The sequence below is a fragment of the Hirundo rustica genome, chromosome 22 (assembly GCF_015227805.2).
Source record: "Hirundo rustica isolate bHirRus1 chromosome 22, bHirRus1.pri.v3, whole genome shotgun sequence".
NCBI classification, from domain to species: domain Eukaryota; kingdom Metazoa; phylum Chordata; class Aves; order Passeriformes; family Hirundinidae; genus Hirundo; species Hirundo rustica.
The window spans coordinates 6,913,901-6,936,720 of NC_053471.1; the positions used below are offsets into that span (position 1 = coordinate 6,913,901).

A 22,820-nucleotide genomic window follows, 5' to 3' on the forward strand; every position below is an offset into this window, starting at 1 on the left:
GGGGAACAGCTGCCCTTTGGGAAAGGAGGGAAACTGGGCAAGAATGTGTCACATTAATCAATACGCAAGTCTGCATGAAGTGAGAAGATAACAATGCCCTCACTGCAGCTGAGTAAAGAGACAAACTGAACGTCTCGATGAACTGGGAAAGAGACAGGAGTGTGATACCCTGTTCAGGGCAGCGGCTGCCCTGTCCCGTTCCTCTTCCAGTGATGCGCCTTCAGCAAACACGGCGAGTCCCTGGCTTGATGGTGTCCTGTTCTTTGTGCAGCTGGTGGTGCAGGCAGGTCTGTTCCATGGCCACGAGATGCTGTGCAAGACCGTGTCCAGCTGGGAGGTGGCCGTGTGCTCGGAGCCGGTGTGGAGGCAGCGCCTGGACTTCGACATCAACATCTGCGACCTGCCGCGCATGGCCCGGCTCTGCCTCGCCCTCTACGCCGTCATCGAGAAGGCCAAGAAGGCTCGTTCCACCAAGAAGAAGTCCAAGAAAGCTGTAAGTGAAGCCAGCCTGGGCCTGAGCCAGGCTGGCCAGGGCTGCAGAGCACAGCACACGGTTCTGAACCAAGGGCTCTTTGCTTTCAGAAAGCTTCATGTTCATAAAAACAGCTTCCAGAGTAATGGCCAGTAACTTCTTCAACAGGAACAGGAAGCTGAGAAGTGGCTGCTTGTAAGAAAGGCCGTTTATATGTAACTTCTTCTCTAGAAAGACCATTAAGAAACAAACCCAGCATCTGACTGGACCTAAAGAGGAATCACTTACGTTGGTATCCCTGTTTCGCTGTTCCACAACTTCCTTGTTTTGTAGTTGAGGTTAAACCATCATCTCTGTTGCATTTTATTTCCAACAAGGTCTTTCCTGCAAATCCCCAATGGAGCAAATTACCAACTAGGGAGGGAGAATAAACTGAGGAATGTTAACATTGGTTTTGGCAAAGCATTAGGCAAGGTAAAATTAAAGTGCAGATTCTTCAAGGTTATCGTTCGGGTGTTAAATCACCTTGTAAGCTCTTGATTTGAGCATCTTAATCAGAGGTAGTGATATTTCTCACTTTCCAAAACTTCTAGCCCATTAGTGATTTAGTAAGGAAAAGTAGATCCAACTGCAGCCTGTAAATGAATTGCTGATTTCCCAGAGTTGTAACATAAGCCTCAGGCTCTTTGCATGTGAGAATTTTCTCTATGAGCAGCAAATGCATTTGTTCCTCCACAAATTATTGTTTCTGTGGCGCAAAGACACTGTTCTCGTGCTTTCAGGAGATGGTTACTCATGCCATCTGTGCCAGAGTGCAGAGGAATGAGGCACTGATGAGTGTGATACAGAGGATTTCAGTTCTGCTCACTCCTCCTCGCTGTTGGGAGGTTCACTGAGCTTTGTTGTGCTGGCATCAGTGAAGTTCTCAGGGTTACTGTGCAGTCATGTCTGGGAGCAAGAGCCAGCTCATGAATCCTGCTTGTGGGGACCAATTTCTGGGTTGAAGGCTTAAGACTGGAAACATTTTGAGGCCAGGACCAGGATTAACAGTTTTATTGTTGGGTTTCTTTTTTAATTAAGAATAGCAGAACCCCAGCTCCTGCTGGAGGCTTTTGTTGGACAGATGTGATTCACCCACAGGCTGGATGTTTGTGGTCACACTGGAATAATTTTTAGTTTTGAAGCAGTCAGAAGGAAATCTTGCTGTTCTGATTGACAAAATACAGCCAGTTTGTTTAGCTGAGTTGTTAAGAGGATCTTATTCATGTGTGTTCTGGTGCTGGGGAAAGGTGGGTGCATCCTGGGGAGCTTTTAATATAAAATCACAACATTCACTACAGCTGAGCACTGCAAAAAGAAATTTTTCCCCATGGTGAGCTACAGCTCTGAGTGAAGTGCCCAAAAAGCATCTCAAACTATTGGTAAGGGCAGGTTACAGAGTGCACCTTGATTTGTTTGTTTTGATTGGGTTTTTTTTTCCTTACTCAGAGGTTAATTCCATACATGTTGTTGATGTGCACTCTGTCCAGAGCAGATAGGTGGGACCAAATCATTTACTACCACAAAACCAGGCATGTTTGCAGGCTGACTGCATGAGTCAGAGGGTTAATGTCACCCAGAGGGTTGGCTTCCAGTGTTTCTCTAAATCATGCAGGAGGTGCCTGTCTTTAGAATGCTGGATCCTTGTTCTGCTGGACCTTATCCACCAGAAATCTTGCCTTGTGTTTTGGCAGGCTCTGAGCTGTGGCTAGATGTCCTTTACTCTGTTAGAAAAGCTTACTGCTGCTGCTGGTGTTTTATTTGGCTTTTCCCTGTGATCTGGAAGCTGGTGTCTCAAATATGATTTTACTGAAGATATTGGGAGTAATCCAATCAGCTCCAGGGTTTGTGGGAGGCCGCTTGGAAGTGACTCATTTTGTCACGTTAGAGGGAAATGGGGGCTCTGTTACCTCCACCAAGTGCCTGGGTGTTCTGTGGGGTGGGGCTGCTGCTCTGTCTAGAATGCCCCAGTGGAACCAGGTGTCTCCCTGTGCTTCCTTCAAACCTGACACTGCTGGTGGGTGCCTGGATGCAGAATTTCTGCCACGTAACCCCTTCTCCAGCTGGATTCTTGTGCCTGAGCCCTGGTGTGAGCTGAGCTCTGAGTGCTGCTGCATGAGCTAAAGTGTTCCATCTGGGGAACCTGACTGCAGGAAAGCTGAGCTCACTCGTGGAATGTGTGTCTTCTCTGGGGCTGGGAGCTGGGTGAGGGCAGGGGACGAGTTCTTTGTCTTGGCCATGTCCCAGTCACTTCACTTGCTGGAGTCCCTCCTCCAGAGCGAGACTGGGTTGGATTTGTGGGGTTTATTTTGGGGGTGTGGTGAGGGATTGGCAGCATAAAGTTTGATTTCTATAGATAGTGTTTATTATTGTACAAAGAAGCCAAGCCTTTTTCTCCTATTATGAGCTATTTCTAGCATCCTTTGTCTCGTTTTCCAAAACCTACTGCCTACTCTGTGTTCCGTGTTTCAAAATTGGTTCTTCTCCCTCCCCCTCAAATTGTGAAATATATGAAATATGTAATAGTTCCCTCAAATATTTAGTGTAGAGTAGCAAGGCCTTATTGGAAAACTAGAGATTCTTCACTATGCCCAGTATCAGATGGTGAAGTTTTAGACACGTTTGTGGGGAGCGTTTGGTGCCATTCAGCACCACACAGAAGCCCCCGGGTTTTGGCAAGTGCCCGATGCCATCTTGTACTCCTGATTTTAGAGAGCTGAGCGGGTGAGCGTTCAGGATGCGCCTCTGCACGGGGATGCCTGAGCTGCAGTCCTGGTGCCCTGTGCAGCCCCCCACGAGCGCTGTCTCCCCACAGGACTGTCCCATCGCCTGGGTCAATGTGATGCTCTTCGACTACAAGGACCAGCTGAAAACAGGGGAGTGCTGCCTGCACATGTGGTCCTCCTTCCCAGGTATGGCAGGACAGGGAGCTGCTGTTCGCATCCTCAGTCTCCCCCAGGAGCCGGAGTAGCCGCTGCTCTGTGCTGTGATGGCAGCTGGAGCCCTGCCAAAGCCAGGCTTTGTTGAGCTTGGCTTTGCACGTGTGACCCGAGAGGTGGCTGCTCACCTGAGGATGTCACTGGGGAGAGCTCAGGAGGAGGAAGTGCTCGTGGCCAGGCAGTGCCCAGGAACAATCTCTGCTCTGCTTTCTGCCCCAAAGCTTCTCAAGATTAGGGCTCATGGGTTTTGTGTGCTTTGTTTTTCAGATGAGAAAGGGGAACTTCTGAACCCCATGGGCACCGTGCAGTGCAACCCCAACACAGAGAGTGCAGCAGCCTTGGTCATCTGCTTCCCCAGCGTGGCAGCACATCCTGTGTACTACCCATCCTTTGAGCAGGTGGGCACAGGGGCGCTTTTCTGGGAGGGACAGGAATTCCCTCACTGCCCCTTCCAGTGGGGAATCTCTGGGGCAGCCATCGACAGGGCCTGGGTGCAAGCAAACTTGATGAATATTGTTAACTAAAAATTGCACTTTTTCCTCCTAACTAATGGGCCTTTGAGTGAATACTTTTCCAAGCTATGAATTACTGAGGTGAAGCTGCTCTCATAGATGAGCATTTTTTAAAAAACAGATTTAACTGAGCTGCCTTCAGATATTCATTAGGCTCTGTAGGAAGGAAGAGGAATGAAGGGGAAATGAGTGGAAGCAGGCAGCTCCCTCCCTTTCAGCAGAGTGATAACAGTGTGTGAGGTGGAGATTTTCCATCTGTCACTGCAACTGGCCGGACCAGTGGGAGAAGAAATGTGCCAGTTACAGGGGAGGAAGCTCTGCTCTGCCAGAGACAGGTCTGTGCTCCCCAGGAGACTCAGAGGCTGTGCCAGGGAGAAGGGGCAGCCCGGGCAGAGGTGGCAAGTGACTGATCTCCAGTGCAGCTAAAATGCCTGAGGTGATGGGGACTACAATTACAGAGGAACTGAGGAGCCTTTCTCACCCTCTCTATTTGTGTCACAGCTGCTGGAGTTGGGAAGGAATGGAGAACAACCCCGAGCTGCACCAGAAGATTCTGAGGAGGTGAGTCTTCTGGCATCAGTTTTCAGCTGCCTGCAAGCCTGGTTTCATGGGCTGGTTGTTTCCACCTGACCCCCCCACCAGCATTTTTCACCCAAGTGGGTCGTGCCCCAGTCCTGCGGGGTCTCTCTGAGCCGAGCAGGTCCTGTGGGTGCAGCCTGAGCCCTGTGTGTGCTCTTTGCTGTGCTTGCTGTGAGCAGAAGCTGCAGCTGAAGGAGATCCTGGAGCGCAGGAGCCACACGGAGCTGTACGAGCACGAGAAGGACCTGGTGTGGAAGATGAGGTACGACATCCGTGACCAGTACCCACAGGCTCTGGCCAAACTGCTCATCATCACCAAATGGAACAAGCACGAGGACGTGGCTCAGGTGAGGATGTTGGGGCTGGCAGCCAGGGCTCGCTTTTTGATCCATCTTTCAGTGTCTGCATTCCTATGCTGTTTGGGGGCCCAGCTGAGCAGGGAGGTTCCCAGCTGGTACCAGCTGAGGTCTGGCTCTTCTGGCCTCTGTTTGGTTCTGTGGGCTGTCCCAGATTTGTCACTGGTCAGCAAGGTCTTGTTTATCCCTTCAAGAAACCGGAGGCAAAAAAAAATAAATAAATCTGTTTAATCCTTGGGAAAAAAGAGATCTGGATTGAATATTCTTAAATGATAGTAAGAGATCAGCTCAAGACACCTCAAGGGATCAGTTTTTGACCTGGTATCTGCAAACTTGCTGTGAAGCATCTGTAAATAGTGACCCTCCATAAGGAGCTGCTCTTTCCTCCGTAGAATTTCAGGTTTACATCCATTGTCATTAAAACCTTGTTCCTTTGTTTTCCTATTTTCTTTTTGGTGATTACAGATGATTTCCCTGCTTCAGACCTGGCCAGAGCTGCCTGTCCTGAATGCCTTGGAGCTGCTGGATTTCAGCTTTCCTGACCGTTACGTTGGTTCCTTTGCTATCAACTCCCTGAAGAAGCTGACGTAAGTGTTGTCCCCGGGGAGGCAGAGCCCTCTCTATTCCTGCTCGGGGCTGCTGAGGGGCTGTGAGCAGCAGTGACAGCCTTGTCTTCACAGCTGTTACAGGAACACTTGTGGCAGGGAAGATAAGGCTGTGTTTCATGTTTCCTTTCTGTCCACAGGGATGATGATGTGTTCCAATACCTGCTGCAGCTTGTCCAGGTGCTCAAGTATGAATCCTACCTAGACTGTGAATTAACCAAGTTCCTGCTGGAAAGGGCGTTATCCAACCGCAAGATTGGCCACTTCCTCTTCTGGCATCTGAGGTGAAGAACAAATGTGTTAGGCCTTTTCTCAGTAATCAGGTGAAACCAGCATTTACTGAGTGCTTCATTGCAGCAGTGGGAACTGCTGCTTTTTACCTCAGGTTACTCTGTGAGAATTATTCCAGGAGGACACAATATCAGTTTTTTGTTCATTTATTTTGTCTTTTGTCATTGTAGTGGTGGTGTTTGGGATAGGTTCTGCATTCAGAATTTATATATATTTATGACTATATACACACATGTCTCTGAGCTGGAATTTGCTTTGGGCTTCCATGGCCACCTGCCAGCTCTGAGCCGTAAACCCTGAACTGTTCTTGCTCCCCATGTGACGTTCTCAAAGGAGGGGTTGGTGACTGAATCACCTAGAAAGATGTTTCATCGCCCAAGCAGTGGTTTTCCTCCATCACCTTCTGGGGTGGGGGCATTTTTTTCCTTCCCCATTACACAGAATCTGGTATTGTCCCCCCTTTTTGCTGGTGTGAGTGTGAGAGTGAGTCAGCTCTGCTTTAACCTCCCTGCCAGGTCAGAGATGCACGTTCCCGCTGTTGCCCTGAGGTTTGGCCTGATCCTGGAAGCCTACTGCCGGGGCAGCACCCACCACATGAAGGTGCTGATGAAGCAGGTACAGATTGCTTTGGGCCATGATGTTGCCTTCCCTCTGGCTTGAGGCTGGTTCTCAGCTGTCGGCTTTCCCAAATTCATGTCATCAGTAACACAAGAAAAGGGTTGTGGTTTGTTTTGGCGTGTCCTGGAGATCCCAGCACGTGTGGTTTTGCTCATCCCTTACTCACCCACACAGGCTGCAGTCTGTGTCCAGAAGGGTCAGAACTGTTCAAACTGCTTCTTTTCAAGGCTGAGAGCACTTCTGCACAACCACACCTCCCCAAAAGCATTAAAGGGCAGGCTGGGCTCTGGGTCTCATCCTCACTTTTCCAGCCAGTGCACCTCACTTCTTCCTTTGGTGCAAGATAATGTGCTTTATTCTGCTGCAATCATTACCTTGCAATGCGTTTGTGCCCAGCAGGGTATCCACAATTAATTATGGATCTTCCTCAAGCAGTTCCTACTAAATTTGTTCTGTTGCAATGTGTGAAATTGCTACAAATTGAGGAGAAAATAAGAGATGGAACCAAAATTCACATTTCACAGGAGATTTTAATGCTTTTTAATCTTTCTCCAGAGTTTCCTATTTATTGACCCTGTTTCATCCCTCCTTTTTTAGGGAGAAGCACTGAACAAGATGAAAGCTCTGAATGACTTTGTCAAAGTGAGTTCTCAGAAGGCCACCAAGCCTCAAACCAAGGAGATGATGCACATGTGCATGAAGCAGGAAACCTACAGGGAAGCCCTTTCCCACCTCCAGTCCCCCCTGAACCCCAACATTGTCCTCGCTGAAGTTTGGTAAGGGAGAGATCTGCACCTCTGAATTTGTGTGAATTTGGTGCTTTGTTTCACCCTGGAGCCAGGCTTTGGGTCATCCCGAGGTTCTTTCCTCATAGAAGCCCCAAGTCCATCAGTGGGTGGAGCTGCTGTAGGCCTGGCAGCTTGTCAGGATGGCTGATACTTTAGTAGATGGAAAAGTGATGGTAATATTTTTATTTCCTCTAGTGTGGATCAATGCACCTTCATGGACTCCAAAATGAAACCTTTGTGGATTGTGTTTAATAATGAAGAGACAGGTGGAGGCGGAGTGGGTATAATTTTTAAAAATGGAGATGGTAAGTCTTTATTATGCCTGTGAAAATGTATCTTTTAGTCTCAAGTATTTACTGGAGTGAGTGGGCCTACGGCTGACCATTAAGGTGTTGTGTAAATGAGGGCCTTTAATGTTTTTGGGTGAGTTTTTTGGTGGTAATCTGAAAATACATATTAACTCCCCTCTGTATTTCACCTGCTTCTCTCTTCCATTAAGATCTTATTGCAGTGGTAATTGGATACCTTTGAACAGTAAAATGCCATTTTCCTCTGTAATGCTGCCCAGATCTGCGCCAGGACATGCTGACCCTGCAGATGATCCAGCTGATGGACATCCTGTGGAAGCAGGAGGGCCTGGACCTGAGGTGAGCAGTGTGCACACAGCTGTCCTCCTGTACTGATAAATCAGGGCTGGTGGGGCTGTTTTCTCTGCAAGCTCGTTTTGCCGCCAGCACGTCTGTTCTGGGAGCAGCTGGGCAGGTTCTGTGGGGCTGGGGACAGAACTGCACAGTATAGAAAGGGATGAGACAGGGCAGGCAAGGGAAAGCTTAACAGTCACCACTAGGCACGTGGGCAGGATTTCAGTGGAAGGGTTTCTCTCATCTTTGCAGGATGACCCCTTATGGCTGCCTCTCCACAGGAGACAAGACGGGGCTGATTGAGGTGGTCATGCACTCGGACACCATCGCCAACATCCAGCTCAACAAGAGCAACATGGTGGCCACGGCTGCCTTCAACAAGGACGCACTGCTGAACTGGCTCAAGTCCAAGAACCCGGGGTGAGGGGCTCCCCTCTCCCCCCCTGCCTCCTGCCTTGCTCCTTTTCCTTCAGCTGTGCACAGCTCCAGGCTGTCCCACGCAGGCTGGGGCTGCTCCCCTGCCTGGCACACCTGGAGGTCGCATGTGGATCTCATTTCCACTGTGGAAACAACCTCCTTCACATCCCTTCGGTCACAGACAGCTCTTGCAGCTCATTTTTGTAAAGCAGAGGTGGGAGTCCTGCCTCCAGAGAGCACTACAGGAATCCAAAGCAGCTTCCCTCCCTTCTCCTGAAGCTGAAAACAGCTTTCCCCCTGGGGCACTACTGGAGTCCAAAGTAAAATTCTTTCACTCTTTCTAACCCTCTCTAGAGATGCCTTGGACCAAGCCATCGAGGAGTTCACCTTGTCCTGTGCTGGGTACTGCGTGGCCACCTACGTGCTGGGCATTGGGGACCGGCACAGCGACAACATCATGGTCCGGGAGACGGGGCAGGTAACCTGGGGGTAGCTGTGAATATTGCCTCTTCGCAGAGCACGCCCTGGCCAGGCCATTCTTCTCTCTCCCTAGGCTCAGGATCTGCTGAATACAGCAGCTGAAGAAAACTCAACACTGATCGTCCAGAAGAGGCAGTATACTGAAAATATTCTTTTTATTTGCAGCTGTTCCATATCGATTTTGGTCACTTTTTGGGGAACTTCAAGACTAAATTTGGTATTAATAGAGAACGAGTCCCTTTCATCTTAACCTACGACTTTGTGCACGTCATCCAGCAAGGAAAAACTAACAACAACGAGAAGTTTGAAAGGTAAATGCTGGGAGTTAAACTTGACTTCAGCTTTTGCAGCTCTAAAGTTTTATTTATTTCCACCAATCTGCAGCCTCTAGCTGCCTGCATACCTGCAAGTAGATAAATCATTGCCTGGAGAGAGCAGGGTTCAGACTGCAGAGCTTTGCTCTACAAAACGGTCGAGGTTGCAGTCTTCCTTTGCCCCTGCACAGGTTCAGGGGTTACTGTGAAAGGGCCTACATGATCCTGCGGCGCCACGGGCTCCTCTTCCTGCACCTCTTTGCACTGATGAAAGCTGCTGGGCTGCCAGAGCTCAGCTGCTCCAAGGACATCCAGTACCTAAAGGTAAGAGGCAGAGCCCAGGTAAGGGGTTAGAACCGAACACCTGATTCTGTGGCTGGGTGAGGAGGAGTTGTTCAGTGGGCAAGGCCAGGTTCTTGGAAGCAGAGGAGCTCCGGGAACAGTGCGTGGATGTCCAGTGCCCGTGTGCAGGACATCAGAAATGCCAGGTGCTGGTGCTCAGAAATCCCTTCAGGTTCTTCACCACGAAGGTGCCAGCTTGAAGGGAGGAGGCAAAGCCTTGGCTCTCATTTCCTAGTTTGCCTCCTGAGTCATAACCACCCGTCCGTGGCAGCTGCAGAACACTTTGTACAAGAGCAATACAGAATCTGCTCTTTCCCTGCACCAACAGAAGCAGAGGGTGCAAGTGTTTATCAGAGAAAAAAACCTCCTGCAGCTGCAAGAACAATTAAAAACAGCTGATGGCTACTCCATTCCTCCTTTCAACAGAGTAATTTCTTACGAGTAAATGTCTGACTGGTTGAGCAGTGACTTGCTCAGTTGTGCACTCATTTGTGCCTTTTGCCTGCAGGACTCCCTGGCCCTTGGGAAAACTGATGAGGAGGCACTGAAGCACTTCAGACTGAAGTTTAATGAAGCCCTGAGGGAGAGCTGGAAAACCAAAGTGAACTGGCTGGCACACAACGTCTCCAAAGACAACAGGCAGTAGGGCAGAGAACGGAGCACCCCGAGGCCAGCAGTAACAGACAGGTTCCTAAAGACTGAGGAATGGTGCAGTGTGGAACATCCCCCCCTGGTTCCCAGAGATCAGACGTTGCTGCATGACTGAAAAACTCTTGGCCTGTCCTCAGCCACACCACTGTGGGGACAGGGAGAGACGTGAGGCAATAAAACCACTGCGTACAGTCGAGGTAGGTAGAGGTACTGCGCCCTTGAGAACTTGAGCTTCAAATACATGTTTCTGTGGAAGAGTTGAGGCACTTGTAACATCCCTCCAGTGTGCTGATGTCTGTACTTCTATTTTCTTGAACATTGAGCTGAGCAGAGATTCACGCTATGCCTGCAGCCCATCTTCTAGGTCACCACTCTTAATGCTTCTAAGCTCTAACTTCAGCATGTGCTCACTCCTCCTGCCCTGTGTCAGTGTCCACTGAGGTGGGGCAGCTCAGACCACAGCTGGACAATTGGTTTTACTCTGCCTTGAGACAGGATAAAAACATCCACACTGTCATACTGCTTTCTGTTTGCTCCAGAGGCCAAAGCGTTCTCAAACTGAGCTGGAACTCAGCTACTGCTGTCTAGAACTGATGGCACGAGAGCAGCTTTGGGGTGGTCACTGGATCAGTACTTTGCTTTCCAAAGTTAGGCTTCAGTTGAGCCTCAAGTAATTCCTGCATTTATTTTGGTTTCAAACCTGAAAACGCTAAGATTGCATTTTCAAATTAAAATGCTTACTGCTACTTTCCATAGAAGATGTTAAGCTGTGAGGTCTGTTGTGGTTTGGATCTTATTCATACAAACCCTGTTGGCAGAAGCAGCAGTTCCGGCATAGAAGACACCTCATTTTAATTTAATTTAACCTGGGAGAGCCCCTTTTCCTACTCCTTCAGATGATACTGTGAGTGAAGCACTCAGGCTCTAAGCTGCTTAGGTACTAGAGGGAAATACTGCAGGATTTAAAGCTCTATGCAGGCTAATCAGTGAGAAGCAGTCCTGTGCCTCTGCTCCATTTTAGAGAGTAAATATTGCTATTTCCTTGCTTATTAAACTAATTTACAGAGCAAGAAATATGCAAAAAAAACCTTCTTTGGGCCCTGTGCAAGGTGAGATGCACTGAAACCACAGCCCTGATGAGGTTCTTGTGGAAGACACTACAGTTCCAGAGCTGGAAAAGCAATGCTGGTGCAGTGCTGAGCCTGGTGTTCGGGGGCTGCAGCAGCAGGCCCCTGCTCTCCTCTCAGTCCCTCCCAGACTCCCAGCAGAAAGGTCAGGCCCTCACAGATTGCAGAGCAGTGGCTCCTGTCCTGCCACTTTGACAAGTGCAATAACACAAAGGTGCATCAGCATCAACTGCAAAAACTGAGCACAGCTTTACAGAGGTTACTTAGGCTGGAGAACTTGACTTACCCACAAGCAGTAAAAATTCAATGAGTCATCCAGTGGATCTTCCTTGTACACCCTGGGAGTACCTTGGATAAATCTCTGACAGCTCTCTTGGGTCAGCAAAGAGCCTTTGACTCCAAATTCACAAAGCAGCAGCTCACCTGATGGTTTTCAACAAGCTGAACTGTACTAAAGATTGAAACTCACATAATTTTCAGAACTGTTCCATTCCATTCCAAGTGGCTTCTCATTTTTATAAATATGCTCAGAATGATAGACCTATTTCTATTTATTTAGAGATGTTTCTGTCATTATTTTTTTTTAACTCTGTACAAACTGATTGTGCTTATTCTGTTGCCTTTGAAAAAAGAAGTATTTTTTTAAGCCAAACCGTGGTTCTGCAAGAGGAGAATGTTTACATGTTTAGCTTTTCAGTTGCTTTAGGTACCTGTTTTGTAAATAAGAAATAAAAGATATTGACAGATTGTATACAAATGCTGCCAAATCCTTCTGTGCTTGAGAGCAATGACCACAAAACTCTCCTACTCCCCCAGCAGAGGCAAATTTAGTTTATATAATTAGAATCTACTTTGTTTCACTCAGTAAAATAAAAAGTGCAAACAGCTTTTAGAACCAGAACTTTATTGTAGCTTATAGACTTTCCAAACTGACCTGTTACCAATATACACATCTGAAAAGTTATACCCACAGTGGCTACAAACTGCATCAGGACATTACAACCCCTCAGTATTACCATCAAGTCATGATCAGTTTTGGTCTAAAATACAGCAGCTACAGCAACAGCATATGGAAGGATAAGTCTTCTACACATTAACACAGGACAACTGTCAGACATAAGTTAAAAGTTTCCCAGTTTACTTAAAACTAGCAGTTAATTACCACGTAAGTAGTCAAAACCATTTTCCCATTTTAGAAATCTAAAATTTTACATTAAAAAAAACCCCAAAACAACCCCAAAAAACAGTAAGCTCTGGTGTGGGTTCTTTCCCTGCTGCCAGGTCCATCTCTATTGTAAAGGCACTCCTCAGTCAGGGTACCCCAGAGCAGACCCCATCCATCCCAGAGGGTGACAGTGGGGCTGCTCTGGAGCTCCAGCTGGGCAAACATGTGGCTCAACCCTGATCTTTTCTCCCTCTGGCACTCAGGACCTCTGTGCCCCTCTCGGGCCCTGCCCTGGCTGTGCCAGACTCTGCACCCGCAGCCACGAGCAAACGCTGGCGCTTGGCTTACCGTGCTCAGGAGGGAATGCAGTCCCAGGTCCTGTTACAGGCACAGCAAGTTACTCTTTAATCCACCTCCACAGAGATCAAGCAGAAATTCATTATTCACAACTCTGCATCAGACCAAATAAAGTTAAACAACCCTGCCTGACAGAAAAACCTCCCCCCGCCCCCATCATGTTTGTACCTTCCAGCTACTGCCCTCTGCAATCCCAAATTGGAACTGGGATCAGAAACAACCCAAATCACATGAATTACCATGATTCCCAAGGTCTTCTGGTTGGATAATTTATGCTACAGTTTTTCACCCGCAGGAAAACACAATTACTAAGTGTAAACAAAGGCTTAAAACACCAACAATCTGAATTACTGTACAAGGGGCTGCAGGGGAGGAGCAGGAGTGTTCAGTGGTACCAGCTACATCCCAAACCCTCCCACATCCAAATTAAGAAAAAATGAACAACAGAAAACCCCCAAGCCCTGTCGATGTAGAGTGGCAGCCCAGGTGCACAGGTAGCCAGGTGCCAAAGCTGGCTGCAGGGTGCACAGCCCACACCGCACTCCAGGCACCCTCCCTGGGACTACCAGGAGCTGTAGCCACAGCACACAGATCTGCCCACCACACGTGTAGTGTTATCTCCCCAATAACTTAAAAGCCTTTATGGCAAGCCTTAATTGGAGAAAAAAATAAAATTAAAAACAAACTGTAGTGCACAGGGGAGCTGAACCTCTGCAAAGGCTCCTAAAGGCTTTACAACTTCTCACAAGCTTGTCTGTTCCCTCTGCAAAAAAAAAAAAAAAAACAACATGATGAAAGAAAAGGAAGGAGTTCAAGGAGAGCGGGGCATGAGCGCACATCGCAGTCAAGGCCAAGACAGAGTTACTGAACATCTACACTAAGAACTGTGCCCGTGCTCCTGCTGCAGTAGGATGAGACTTGGAATAGTTCATGCTGCATGATTTTTCACTTTAGCATGTTTTAAACCCCAATCCCTGTTTTCACTACCACAAATGACATAATTACATAATTCCAATATATTTACAAAATATTAAAAAGTCTTGTTAATCTTCTACATATTAACCTCATTCTGTCACTTTACACATGCACTAATTCAGGGGAAAAAAAAATCAACAGGCTGAAATGAGCAGCTTTACCCTTTGTCAACAAGCGATCTTTGCATCTTTTAAAAAGAGAAAAAGGAACAAAGCCAAGTTTGTTTCACTGAGCAAAAAAAGTTCAGAAATTCATGTGCAATGGCTACAGAGCTGTAGAGTCACTTAGCTGAGATGACATGAAGAAAAAAGTGCAAGGTGGTTCCTCACAGAGCATAAAAAAAATCCAGTCACTGAGGCATGGCTGAAGGAAGAAGTGCTAACTACAACCCTAAACATCAGAACTAGCTGACAGAACACAAACACTGCTTGTGTGGGGGTTCAATCTACTGGCCAGAATGAATTTTTTTGTTTTAAACACCATGAATCCTTGGTACCAATGGAGTGTGTTACAGTGGAGTCTTCTCGAGTGGGAACACAAAGACAAAGGGAGCAGCTAGAATCAATAACTGAGGGTGGAGTCATCCCATTCCAGCTGCTGCTGTCTGTTAACATTCTGTTGGTCCTCCTCCTGCTCCCTCTTCCTCCTCACTGCTTTCAGACTCTGCACTAGTGATGTCATCTTCTTCTCCTTCACTGCTGTGTTGATCCTCGTAAGTCTGTTCAGAGAAAAATTAGCTGTCATTACCATACTGGCCAAAATTCTTTTTGTTCTTTATTACCATATTGAGGAAGAGCTACTGCAGATTCCTTGCTCGATTTAGAAATTCAGCAAGAATTAGGCAGAAACCAGAAAAGACAAAGGAAGTAGCACTTTGTAAAAGAGTTCTCTTACACTGCTGTCAATCCTGGCACACTACACAAAGTGGCTCTGAAGAGTGATCCAGTACTGCAAATTCTACTGGAAAAGGATCTTACAATAGGACACAAGAGCATGAAGGTCACACATCTTTCTTGTTCCCAATTTTCTAAAAATTCAGATGTCAGCCACAGGAGAAGGAAACATCATCAACACAGACGTTTTGACAATAAATTCCTGCAAGTTTAGACAAAAAGCAGGCTGTGTTGAAAGCACTGTGCACATGATGAACACTAGTGCTGGACACTGGCCTGTAAAATCCCATTCTCCATCATGAAACTCTAAGCCCTGCAAGACCCCGAACAACTGCTCCTGGCATTTGGCACATTTGCTTCAAAGTTCCCCCGTCTGCCCTGTGCTCAGGGCTGGCTCTGCCCTCCTCTGCCCACGGCCAGTCACAGCCATTCCAGCTGGAAAGGGCCCCCAGCTCCCCAGGTTACCTCCATGGGGTTCACAGTGATGGTCAAGGCAGAGTCATCCCAGTCCATCTCGTTCTCCTTGCCCGTGTCCTGGTCGCGCACGGTTCTCTGGTGCGCGGCGCGGATGCGGAACACGCCCAGGATGATCATGAACACCAGGAAGCTGACACACACCACGATCACCACGGTGGCTGTGCTGGGGACCACTGCAACCACCAAACAACACTGCTAACTCTGACATTGCACTAACAGCCGCTGCCCTCCCTGTCGCCTGCCAGGGGAATGGCTTTACACAAGGATTTTGTGTACATCTTTGTATTTCATATATGTCACACAAAGGCAGTTTGTCTACAGCCACTCCAAACGTCAGCAGGAAAGTAAGAACTAGACCTCTGTTCCTTAAATATAATTACATCAACCTGAAGGACTGAAAACACAAGGGAAACACATTCCACCACACACAGACTCCTCTCTGAATTGCCTATTTTCCTTCCAATCACATCCTACACCCATGCCAAATTAATGCCATTAAGACAGGGCAGATACCATGACTCATCAAAGGAGCAGCACTGCAATTCTTTCCTCCTGCCATTCAGCAGAAATTCTGTCCCAGCTCCTCACTTTATGGAGTCTTGCAGGCTCCTTCCCTTTTCCAAAACATACACACCAGCAGAAAGCTCTGCTGGAGGAAAGGGAGTTTCACAGGGTTCTGAAAACTTGCTCCTCTCTGCCTGGGCAGCAGCAGAACAGGACTGAACAGCTGCCTGGTTTATTAGTCTAACACACTGGTTTAAACTCTGGGAAAAGAACTCTGCAACACCACAAAACAACAGCTCAACTTCAGTGGCTGAGAATCCTGACCTGAAAAGGGATGAGGGTTTGCCAAGTTGTGACCAGAGAGATCAACAAAGGAGTGATGCACTGGGTGAATGAACTGTGGCTGTGCAGCGATGTGATTGGCATGTTCCACTGGGCTGGCTGTGTGGATAACATTCACCTAGAGACAAACAGAAAGTGTTAAACTCCAGAAAACCAACAGTTTAATACTGAAGAGATAAAAATGATGAGGAAAAAAAAAATTAGTGCCTTTAATGCCATTTTCTGCTGTACTTCCAATATATCTGATGTAAGCATACTAACCAATAATTAAACAGTACCCTGCTGCAGAGGAAATGCAATTTTAGCCTCTCTGTGCTTTAATATAGTAGTATCAGAAATTTACACATCACACAAGCAAAAGAGTGAAGGGCCCAGCACACCCATCTGGGGCATCCCAGAAGTGACACACAAAGGCCACTCAGCTCTCTGGTAGCACCACTCTCACTCCATTTGCTAAATTAATAATCTGTGTTTTCAGTGCAACCTTTTCACTTTCACACCTCCATCAGCCACACTATTTCTTCTACAAACAAGAATTTTATTTCAAGCTGAAATACAAAACTAAACTCAATTTATATATAAAATACTGCTTGAAATGCTCACATTTCCTAATATTTATTTACAGGACAAAATCTGAATCAGTAATTGATCAATGATCTATCCCTTCCATGCTGCAGAGCCCCTGCAGTGCCGGGGCAGCTCACTCACCTCCACTTTGAAGTCGTTGCTGACGTAGCGGCCGTTGAGCTCGGAGCAGAGCAGTTTGAACTTTCTGTCGAACAGAGACGCCGTGTGCCAGTTCCTGTAGCGGATCAGGTGCAGAACCTCCTCGTAGTTAGCCATGGTGTCCACCCCTGTGGGCACACACACAGCTCCAGCAGCTGCTGTGCAAAGCACTGGCACAGCTTCACACCGGACAAACATTTCTCCGTTTCTTCACCTAAGCTTTCTTGGCCACCAGATCTTCAAGTACAGAAACGGTAACACCACTGACACACACGAGTGGCTCCACTGAAATCCTGTGATAAATCCTAATAATCCTAAACCCAGTGAGTCTTTGAAGGGATTTGGGGAGCTTTTCTATGGAATACTTGAACGTAACAGAAAAGAATGATGCATGCTCCTGGCAGTGGACTATCTGTGGAAGGAACAAGCCTTTTCTGGGGCCAAGTCAAACTGCAGTTCCACAGTGGAACAGGTCACCTGCTATTTGGAACAGAGAAAGAACAGAAGGAAGGCTCTAGAATGTTGTCTTTTCTAGAATCACAGCTTTCCACAGCACTGCTTGGAATTCTAAAGATAATGCAAGCTTAAAATTCTTTACAAAATGAAGTATTTGGAGTAATGTGTCACAAACCGCCTCTCCAGAACCGCTCCCTTTGTCAGTCCCTTCAGACCCTCCCAGGAGCAGCAGTAGGAACCCCCACCTGTGATTATCATGCCCAGGTTGGAACTGCTCATCTCAATGCCTTTCTGCTGCAATCGTGTCATGTCAATCTCCAGGCTCTCTTGTTCCTGATTTAGTTCCTCTCCCAGCACTGTCACCTCACACATATCCAGGTTGTGCATGATCTCTTCAGATACCAAAGACTCTTGGACTAAAAAGCAGAGGAAAAGCCAAAGATTCAAGCAGAAACACCAGCCAAAGATTCAAGCAGAAACACCAGAACAGATATTAAAATCTAGGCCTGATGAGAACAAGTATGCACAAAATAATGATTTAAAAAATAAAACACAAAACACAAACAAGGGATATTTACATGAGGACAACGGCCAGGACTTTTTACCATTTTCAGGTAAGTTTTTGTTAGTCCAGACCAGAGGATCTACACCTTTCTTTCCCTTACTGGATTCGTATGAAAAGAGAAACCCACGCCTCCCTGCAGGAGGCAGATCCTCCCCCAGGAGCAGAGTGGCTGTTACCTGTGGGATCCTCATCCCCATCTCCCTGTGGCTCCACCTCGCGCGTGATGGTGCTGATGATGCGGAGCTCCGGGAACAGGGAAACGCCCTCGGAGCTCTCGAACTCTGAGGCAGAGCGGGCAAAGTGGTTGATGCCACTCAGGCTGATTTTTGGTTCCTCTGGCTGCAGGACCATGACGTACCCCTCCACAGAGGGAATGGAGACACAGGCCTCTTCATTGAAACACCTGAGAGACAGAAGCAGTTTTGCAGTCAAGGTGGTTATTTCAGAGGGAAGCACAATTACATGCAGTAATTGCTTCAGAAATGTTTGAAAAGCTGTCTCAGACCCAAGAGTCTTAGATAAATTCATCAGCTGCCCTGGAAATTCATCAGCTCCCTTGGAAGCCACCAAGGGAGCAATCTTACAATTAGTTTTTACTTACAGTTACCACTTGGCCTCATTCCCCATTTTGACTTAGGGACTTAAGCCATGGGTAACCCCTTGAATGAAGCTGTGCCCCGTGAGACACTGGCAGCGCTCTGGCAGCACCCTCCTCCCCATCTTACACACTCCCTACTCCATTCTCAGGCAGAAAGCAGAGCGCTGCTGTGGAAAACATTTGCGGTACTGAAATGTGTGATGGTGGCACAGCCCAGGACTCCTTTGTTTCTCACAAGTGAGATCCATGAGCGCCAGGCTCCACCACCCCTGCACAGGGATGCTCCAGGTGAGCACCAGGACATACTTGACAGTGCTGGTGACCTTCAGCCTCCGAATGCCCGGTGTGGGGAACTGGCGGGAGTTCAGGTACGAGATGTGCTGCATGGCCTTGTCAACTCTGTCAATGTCATCCCCCTCTATGCTCAGCGAGGACTGGCTCGGGTTCATGTGGATCTGAGAAAAGGAAGAAAACCGTAAGAGAACACCCAGCCGAGTGACATGATCTGGCAATTCAAACTGGAGTTCAGCACTGGTAAATGCAGGGTAATTACATCCATATTCAAAGCAGCAGGGTCGTTATTTCCCTTGTGGCACACAGTCTAAACTCCCTTCTCACTGCCTTATCCCAGTGAAATGTATTCAGGGTTTCATTCTTTCAGAAAAAATCTAAGCACGTATCATAATTCTGGTCCTAGTAATGCAGAAGAGAGACAGCTAACATACAGGAGAAATTCAGCTCTGTTCACACAACCTTGCTACCGAAAAAGCCACATAATCTCATTTTATGAAACTGCTTGTTAAAGATTTCTTCTTAGACAATCTACACAGCTGGTAAAACAGAGGCTTACAAATATGGAGTTTCTCTTAAAGAATTAAAAGACAGCAGAGTAACTTTCATTCCTACGACCATGTTTATACAAGAAAAATTTCCTAGCTTTATGCAGTATTAATGCAAAATGCCACAAGAGACGAGTTTGTTATATCTGGGACACCCTGTTAACTCTGCCAAAACTTGTAACTCTTATCAGGGAAGGAACATACCCGTTCCCCTTTGTTTACATGCAAATTTACCTTCACGCCTTTGCCGACACCATCAGCCATCTGCAGATCCAGCCCCTCTTTGCAGGTGTAGAGGCAATCAATCACCTTCTTGTTCTCCAATTTACCAGAACGAATCATCAGCCCTGCCAGACTGCCTCGGAAAAACTGAGCCATGCGCATCTCACCACCTTCAAAAAACAAGGCAGGGAACACCTTTACCTGTCTTGATTCTTTTTGCTTTTTCTTCTAGCAACAAGTATGCCAGCTGAGACACACAGTATTTATTATACACATGCAGGTTAGTTTTCATCTATTCTGGGTGTTAACCTTGTGATTATGGTCAGGCATAAAGAAAGAATTGAACAGTTCACCATGCATGTGGCCTTCAGACAGCTGTGGCCACCTCAAACTGACTGTTCCATGACAGACATTTCAAAAGAAGCCCCATACAGCGAGGTGGTGCTCAGAAATCAAACAGAGAACCGATGGGATGAACCTGAATCTTCCTGCTGAGGTAAGACCTCCTTCTGCCCAAGACACAGGACAGCATCCCTCCGGGTGTGAGGGATCTGCACCTAAACCAGCACTACAGATTCTCCCTGTGCTGCAAGGGTAGAAAGGAACTTTGTGAAGTCATTCAGCTCGTTCTGAGAGAGGTGTCCAAGAGTTACCTGCCCCCTCTAAAGGTGCCGCCTTCTCTCTGCAGATTCAAGTGAGCGGTTTAAACCCAGGTTACTCATTTTCAGATACCTGAGTTAAGTTTGATAAGGGCAATCTAATAAACCCTTCACTCCCTGGTGTTTTTGAAGATGATGTCACAATGATCACCTAGTCCATCTTGCTAAATCCTGGGGCCACAAAACAACACCTGGAAATGTGTATTTTAAGCCCATTACTTATTGAGCAATCTGATTTTAGAAAGATGTCTAAGCTTGTTTTAAAAGTACTAAGTGATAAAAGATCCTTGGTACAACTCAAATATTCAGTGGTGAAATGTCCTGTGACAAATTATACAATTTCCATATAGCTTCAGCTTCTGGAGCCCCTGGATGCTGCTCCCTCCTTACCAAGTTAAAATGTGATGCACAGCAATCTCTTGCCACTTACTAATCCAGCAATTCTTAAACTTTACAGGAAGGGTACATATCTTGAATTCACTTTTAAAAATATACATTAATTTTAAGAAACTCAAGACACAAAACCCACTGAACCAGCACTAAAATTTGTTATGAGGAAATGACCCTGTAGCCAATTTGAAATACCTGGTAGTCAAAGCTTTTTTGCCAATTCACTGTAATTAGAATTTTACATGAATATTTGACCAAGTGAGTATCCCCTGTAAATTACAGGTCTGTCTTTATGAGCAGCTTCATCCAAATATGAAATCAGTCTTGTTCTGAGAGAGGAGCAAAAGTATGTGAGTTCTAGGGGTCCTTCCCAATGCCCTGAATAAATTCTATAATAAAGACACATGCCTACATGCATAAATACATACATTTATACAGGGTGACGTTGTGTTTATGCTTTAACAAAACTGGATGAAAGAGATTATAGCTGATATTTTACATCAGCAACTTTTTTTCACCACTTCACTGCAATCACAACCGTTGCAGATTTGTCCATGGAGGTACATTTGGATGCAACCAAAAAAATACCCCAAACAAACAAAAAACCCCCCAAACCAAGCAGAAGTCAGCTGATGATGCTCTGCAAATAGAAGCACAATGAAGACACAAGCCTAGGAGAGGATTATGTGAAGGTCAATGGCCCCAATGCAATGCCTGCATTTCATGCTGTGTGCGGGATGAAGCAATGTCTTGGCTTAAAAACAAAATAAAACAGTAAGAATAAAACTCCAGCAACCTGCAGAGGTCTCAGGCACAGTTTCATTGTCATTTTCATTTCCTGTATATTCTGTAGAAAAGCAAGACAAAGAATAGGACAACAGGGAAAGGACCAAGTAGTTAAAATTTGGCAAACTCTCTAATCCCAGAAAACACAAAGCAGCACAACCCCCGAAGTTTGTTTATATTGGACCCAGCTCCTCAAGGATTTTGAGTTCTTGGAAACACGAAGAGCTGCAATGCAGGGAGGACACATCCCTGCTGTTACAGGAACAGCCAGGGCACCACAGCCCAAAGAGCCCCACACACAAGTAGCAGTGACACCAGCAAGAGCTGCAGAACACTTGAACCAAGAGAGGAAACCTCTCACAAACCACCTTTAGTGATGACACAAGTCTAACAACTGGCTCCATTTGAGGGAAAATTAGGGTGAGATCCAGATACAGCAAATCACCAAAAGGTATTGAAAGCTGATCAAAAGAAGCCATTATCAACACAGATTTCTTAATCAATAATAGAATCACATGTATTAAGCAGTCAATTTATCAGATGGAAGCACCAAAAATGAAAATTGGCTTTTAAATTTTTAAAAGAAATGTTAAAAGAACTTCTTCAAAAGGATAAAATCTCTCTCTCGTTGAAGAGAAGCTGAATATATAATTCAGTGCAGCCTGAATATGGCAGACAATAAAGCAGATGTCTTTTTTTATAAGCAGAAATGGTTAAATACCCAGGAGACAGCACTGCTGTGTTGCTCTGCAGAGCTGTGTGCTGGACAGGCTTCCACTGATGAGAACACTTTTTCTACAAGATGCTTTTCAACCTACTTGAAATGAAGTGTTCCTCTTGGTAATCTGAAGTATATGAGGTATTGTTACAACTATTATTAAAAATAAGCTATCAGTATTCCCATGGCCACCACAAAAATCACACTGATGGACACAGGCTGGTGAGCAGCCTTGTGTTTCACACACCTGTGGCCAACAAGAAAACAAACACACACTCATGGGAATAGTGACTCAGAGGAAATATGTGATACCAGCTTGCAGCAAAACTGATCTGCAAGAGGCAAAACAAGTTACATTTCACGCACTAAAAAGATCTGCTGGGTACATCTAAATAGCCACAAAGATTTAATTTAAAGAAGTTAATTAGAAGTATTAACAACTGTAAATAGTTACCTTGCCAACATGCTCCAACCACCAGCTGTGTTTCTATCTTGGAAGTGTGGAGTGGGTAATCCTCAGTGACTGGGAAAGGATCATAGGAAACACCATCCACGTAGAGAGACACCGCGGGAAATTCAACGTTGACAACGTAGTGGTGCCACTCTTTGTCACACACCTGAGTGGAGAGAGTTTTAAAAATTCTGTCATTTTTCTTCCCATTACAGTTCAGTAACTGATCTGGTACCATGTTTTACACAAACATACGTGCAGATGTACCCACAACCTACAATACTAGCCTGTACAGACACGGTTAATCTTTCACACACGTGGCACACATCTGAAAAGCAGACTGACTGCCAAACATTAATAAAAAGTTTCTTTATTCCGTTGCCAATACAGGAAGCTGCACATACTTCCTTTCCTTCAGTTTTTACACTAAATAACAGCATATTTCAATCTAAAAACGCCTATCTACATGCATGCACATCCTGAAATACTACTTAAGACAACCTTACTTGACAAAGGACAGGTATTT

The 22,820-nt window shown here is 46.4% G+C and overlaps 2 protein-coding genes across 2 annotated transcripts in view; one reads left to right on the forward strand and one right to left on the reverse strand.

The window, feature by feature from the left end:
- The window catches only part of PIK3CD (phosphatidylinositol-4,5-bisphosphate 3-kinase catalytic subunit delta), a 33,219-nt gene extending 22,098 nt beyond the window's left edge, over positions 1-11,121 (forward strand). Inside the window, 16 exon segments of the mRNA XM_040084735.2 lie at positions 272-493; positions 3,327-3,423; positions 3,718-3,848; positions 4,464-4,523; positions 4,721-4,888; positions 5,363-5,484; positions 5,643-5,786; positions 6,309-6,408; positions 7,009-7,187; positions 7,395-7,504; positions 7,768-7,846; positions 8,093-8,260; positions 8,612-8,735; positions 8,903-9,048; positions 9,243-9,375; positions 9,902-11,121. Coding sequence (XP_039940669.1) covers positions 272-493; positions 3,327-3,423; positions 3,718-3,848; positions 4,464-4,523; positions 4,721-4,888; positions 5,363-5,484; positions 5,643-5,786; positions 6,309-6,408; positions 7,009-7,187; positions 7,395-7,504; positions 7,768-7,846; positions 8,093-8,260; positions 8,612-8,735; positions 8,903-9,048; positions 9,243-9,375; positions 9,902-10,039 — 2,121 coding nt within the window. The 3' untranslated portion in view covers positions 10,040-11,121.
- A 937-nt stretch (positions 11,122-12,058) lies between these two features.
- Positions 12,059-22,820, reverse strand: part of CLSTN1 (calsyntenin 1) — a 29,691-nt gene continuing 18,929 nt past the window's right edge. The window contains exons 10-19 of the mRNA XM_040084736.2: positions 22,298-22,460; positions 21,136-21,186; positions 19,303-19,460; positions 18,536-18,684; positions 17,808-18,034; positions 17,312-17,482; positions 16,593-16,738; positions 15,867-16,002; positions 15,027-15,211; positions 12,059-14,386 (exon numbers count right to left, since the gene is read on the reverse strand). Of these exons, the coding sequence (XP_039940670.1) occupies positions 14,276-14,386; positions 15,027-15,211; positions 15,867-16,002; positions 16,593-16,738; positions 17,312-17,482; positions 17,808-18,034; positions 18,536-18,684; positions 19,303-19,460; positions 21,136-21,186; positions 22,298-22,460 (1,497 nt within the window). The 3' untranslated portion in view covers positions 12,059-14,275. The remainder of the gene's footprint in view (positions 14,387-15,026; positions 15,212-15,866; positions 16,003-16,592; positions 16,739-17,311; positions 17,483-17,807; positions 18,035-18,535; positions 18,685-19,302; positions 19,461-21,135; positions 21,187-22,297; positions 22,461-22,820) is intronic.